The sequence below is a fragment of the Sinocyclocheilus grahami genome, unplaced genomic scaffold (assembly GCF_001515645.1).
Source record: "Sinocyclocheilus grahami isolate Dianchi unplaced genomic scaffold, SAMN03320097.WGS_v1.1 scaffold672.1, whole genome shotgun sequence".
NCBI lineage: Eukaryota > Metazoa > Chordata > Actinopteri > Cypriniformes > Cyprinidae > Sinocyclocheilus > Sinocyclocheilus grahami.
Window position 1 is genome coordinate 887,758 of NW_015505851.1, and position 4,122 is coordinate 891,879.

Sequence of the window (4,122 nt, forward strand, 5' to 3'; positions counted from 1 at the left end):
CACGTACAGTACACACGTACAGTACACACAACACGTACAGTACACACGTACAGTAAACACAGCACGTACAGTACACACGTACAGTAAACACAACACGTACAGTACACACGTACAGTACACACAACACGTACAGTACACACGTACAGTAAACCGGCTACTACAGAAGTTATTATATTTTTAGTATTCTCTGGTGTTGTTTCTAGGTCCGTCATAGCGTGCATCCTGAAAATGTAAATTACTAAGTTACCTAATTTCCAGAGCAAAGCTAGTAATTAGGCTTTACTGCCAATTAATGTCATGTCAATGCTTTTCTGATGAACTGAACTGAATATAAATAACTGACCGAGCATTAATACAGAGAAATAACCCCGCGGCTTACCGAATGAACACAAGGCCACTTTGCAGCTTCTGTCTGAGCTCCAGAAAGACGAGGTCTTGTTGCGCAGTCTCTTCCATTTATATCCCTTCCCGGGAAAATATACTTATATTACAGACCTGCTGAAGAACCCCACGCGACACACAAACACAGCGTGACAACAGACTTCCGCGACACGCTCGTGACGTCAGGAAGCACGTTATTTCAAATTAAAAGTCTTCAACAAACAGTTTTCCGCGAACACTGTACGGTGTAGATAATACTAGACACGCAGAATATTATTAGGCAATTAGGCATTTAATTGACACTTACATACATAAAAAATAAAACACTGTCAAATCAGTATTTATTAGAAAGACAGATATTAACTAACTAAATAAATAACTAAGAAATTGTCTAAACACACAAGAAGGAGCGTGAATACGTTTTGTTATGTATAATATAACAATATAATATATAATATAATATTAACAAAATTAAATAGTTAAAGATTTCACGAAATTAAAATGCTTAAACAAATTAAAGTTTAGGCTCCTTTTATCTTAGTTTAAAAATATTGAAAGGGGTCAGAGTATGTCTTTTGTTGAAGAAAAAACGCAAATCTGTAAGCTTCTGAAGGACTTTTATTTATTTTATTTTTTTATTTGAAGTATAACAAAAAATCACAAGTTTACAGAACAAACTGGCATACAACTTACAGTTTTACAAAGGGCTTAGACTAACACAGAATAAAAAAAAAATATATATATATATATAAATAAATATCAAATAAATCTAACAAGATTCCAGCTTTTGTATTTTTTGTTTTTGACAAAGTTTTTGAGTATTGTCTCAAATAATTCTTAAATACTATAAACATGGGGGGTGACTTAAAAAAAATCTAAATTTGTGAATAAAATTCTTCGCCGCTTCTGAAGGACTTTCGCGGCAGTGCTGGTATGCGCATGCGTAGTTTATTTATTTATTTATTTATTATAATATATGAAACACAGAATGACATTAATGTACTACATGCCAGGGAGCAAGAAAATAATGTACCTTTTAAAAAGATTCACATTTTTTACAGCTTTCTTATTGGAAGGGTCAGAAATCAAATACATGTACAGTTTTAACGCTTACAATATTTACGTTTGTGTACGAATGCGCATGCGCAGCTTCAGCGCGCGGACTGGAGTCGTGACGTCAGGCAGCGCGCGGTGGCGGGAGTTTTTCCAGAGCTTCGTCGAGCTAGGTCGTGTTCAGGAGAAAACATTAGCGAGTAAAATGTGGAACCAAGGTAACGTTATGTGGTTTAGTCATGATTTGTGTGTAGCACGCGGTGGCTCCTAGCTTACTGAGCTCTGCTAACTTGCTAATGAGACTCTTGAGAGCTCAGTGTGTTGTCAGGATGTCCGTTACTCGCACTACAGTCGCGCTGCACAGCGAGTGTGTCGATGTTGGTTTACACCTGCAGTGGTCTCGATGGAAATATAAACTATTTCTATTTTGGCAGGTAAATACGGCGAGGCCAGTACTGGTGGATACACGCAGTCTCCAGGAGGGTTTGGGTCTCCAGCCGCCTCGCAGGGAGGAGACAAGAAAGGGGTCAGTAGTCTCTGTATGAAACCTGTCAGGGGGATGTGTCGGTGTATATGTATTGTGTATATGTATTGTGTGTGTGAGAGGTAGTGTGTGTGTGTGTATTGTGTGTGTGTGTGTATTGTGTGTGTGTGTGTATTGTGTGTGTGTGTGTATTGTGTGTGTGTGTGTATTGTGTGTGTGTGTGTATTGTGTGTGTGTGTGTATTGTGTGTGTGTGTGTATTGTGTGTGTGTGTGTATTGTGTGTGTGTGTGTATTGTGTGTGTGTGTGTCTCCAGAAAGACGAGGTCTTGTTGCGCAGTCTCTTCCATTTATATCCCTTCCCGGGAAAATATACTTATATTACAGACCTGCTGAAGAACCCCACGCGACACACAAACACAGCGTGACAACAGACTTCCGCGACACGCTCGTGACGTCAGGAAGCACGTTATTTCAAATTAAAAGTCTTCAACAAACAGTTTTCCGCGAACACTGTACGGTGTAGATAATACTAGACACGCAGAATATTATTAGGCAATTAGGCATTTAATTGACACTTACATACATAAAAAATAAAACACTGTCAAATCAGTATTTATTAGAAAGACAGATATTAACTAACTAAATAAATAACTAAGAAATTGTCTAAACACACAAGAAGGAGCGTGAATACGTTTTGTTATGTATAATATAACAATATAATATATAATATAATATTAACAAAATTAAATAGTTAAAGATTTCACGAAATTAAAATGCTTAAACAAATTAAAGTTTAGGCTCCTTTTATCTTAGTTTAAAAATATTGAAAGGGGTCAGAGTATGTCTTTTGTTGAAGAAAAAACGCAAATCTGTAAGCTTCTGAAGGACTTTTATTTATTTTATTTTTTTATTTGAAGTATAACAAAAAATCACAAGTTTACAGAACAAACTGGCATACAACTTACAGTTTTACAAAGGGCTTAGACTAACACAGAATAAAAAAAAAATATATATATATATATAAATAAATATCAAATAAATCTAACAAGATTCCAGCTTTTGTATTTTTTGTTTTTGACAAAGTTTTTGAGTATTGTCTCAAATAATTCTTAAATACTATAAACATGGGGGGTGACTTAAAAAAAATCTAAATTTGTGAATAAAATTCTTCGCCGCTTCTGAAGGACTTTCGCGGCAGTGCTGGTATGCGCATGCGTAGTTTATTTATTTATTTATTTATTATAATATATGAAACACAGAATGACATTAATGTACTACATGCCAGGGAGCAAGAAAATAATGTACCTTTTAAAAAGATTCACATTTTTTACAGCTTTCTTATTGGAAGGGTCAGAAATCAAATACATGTACAGTTTTAACGCTTACAATATTTACGTTTGTGTACGAATGCGCATGCGCAGCTTCAGCGCGCGGACTGGAGTCGTGACGTCAGGCAGCGCGCGGTGGCGGGAGTTTTTCCAGAGCTTCGTCGAGCTAGGTCGTGTTCAGGAGAAAACATTAGCGAGTAAAATGTGGAACCAAGGTAACGTTATGTGGTTTAGTCATGATTTGTGTGTAGCACGCGGTGGCTCCTAGCTTACTGAGCTCTGCTAACTTGCTAATGAGACTCTTGAGAGCTCAGTGTGTTGTCAGGATGTCCGTTACTCGCACTACAGTCGCGCTGCACAGCGAGTGTGTCGATGTTGGTTTACACCTGCAGTGGTCTCGATGGAAATATAAACTATTTCTATTTTGGCAGGTAAATACGGCGAGGCCAGTACTGGTGGATACACGCAGTCTCCAGGAGGGTTTGGGTCTCCAGCCGCCTCGCAGGGAGGAGACAAGAAAGGGGTCAGTAGTCTCTGTATGAAACCTGTCAGGGGGATGTGTCGGTGTATATGTATTGTGTATATGTATTGTGTGTGTGAGAGGTAGTGTGTGTGTGTGTATTGTGTGTGTGTGTGTATTGTGTGTGTGTGTGTGTTGTGTGTGTGTGTGTATTGTGTGTGTGTGTGTATTGTGTGTGTGTGTGTATTGTGTGTGTGTGTGTATTGTGTGTGTGTGTGTATTGTGTGTGTGTGTGTATTGTGTGTGTGTGTGTATTGTGTGTGTGTGTGTATTGTGTGTGTGTGTGTATTGTGTGTGTGTGTGTATTGTGTGTGTGTGTGTATTGTGTGTGTGTGTGTATTGTGTGTGTGTGTGT

At 37.8% G+C, this 4,122-nt stretch overlaps 2 protein-coding genes across 4 annotated transcripts in view; one reads left to right on the forward strand and one right to left on the reverse strand.

The window, feature by feature from the left end:
• ube3d (ubiquitin protein ligase E3D) overlaps window positions 1-552 on the reverse strand; it is a 24,698-nt gene extending 24,146 nt beyond the window's left edge. For both annotated transcript variants that reach the window (XM_016242777.1, XM_016242776.1), the window contains exon 1: window positions 380-552. In XM_016242777.1, the coding sequence (XP_016098263.1) occupies window positions 380-456 (77 nt within the window). In that variant the 5' untranslated portion in view covers window positions 457-552. The remainder of the gene's footprint in view (window positions 1-379) is intronic.
• Window positions 553-1,523: 971 nt separating this feature from the next.
• The window catches only part of rpa2 (replication protein A2), a 30,768-nt gene continuing 28,169 nt past the window's right edge, over window positions 1,524-4,122 (forward strand). Inside the window, exons 1-2 of one of the 2 annotated variants that reach the window (XM_016242782.1) lie at window positions 1,524-1,652; window positions 1,869-1,960. In XM_016242782.1, the coding sequence (XP_016098268.1) occupies window positions 1,640-1,652; window positions 1,869-1,960 (105 nt within the window). In that variant the 5' untranslated portion in view covers window positions 1,524-1,639. Of the gene's footprint in view, window positions 1,653-1,868; window positions 1,961-3,333; window positions 3,463-3,678; window positions 3,771-4,122 lie in introns of those variants that run through there. The other variant, XM_016242783.1, reaches the window with a different exon arrangement.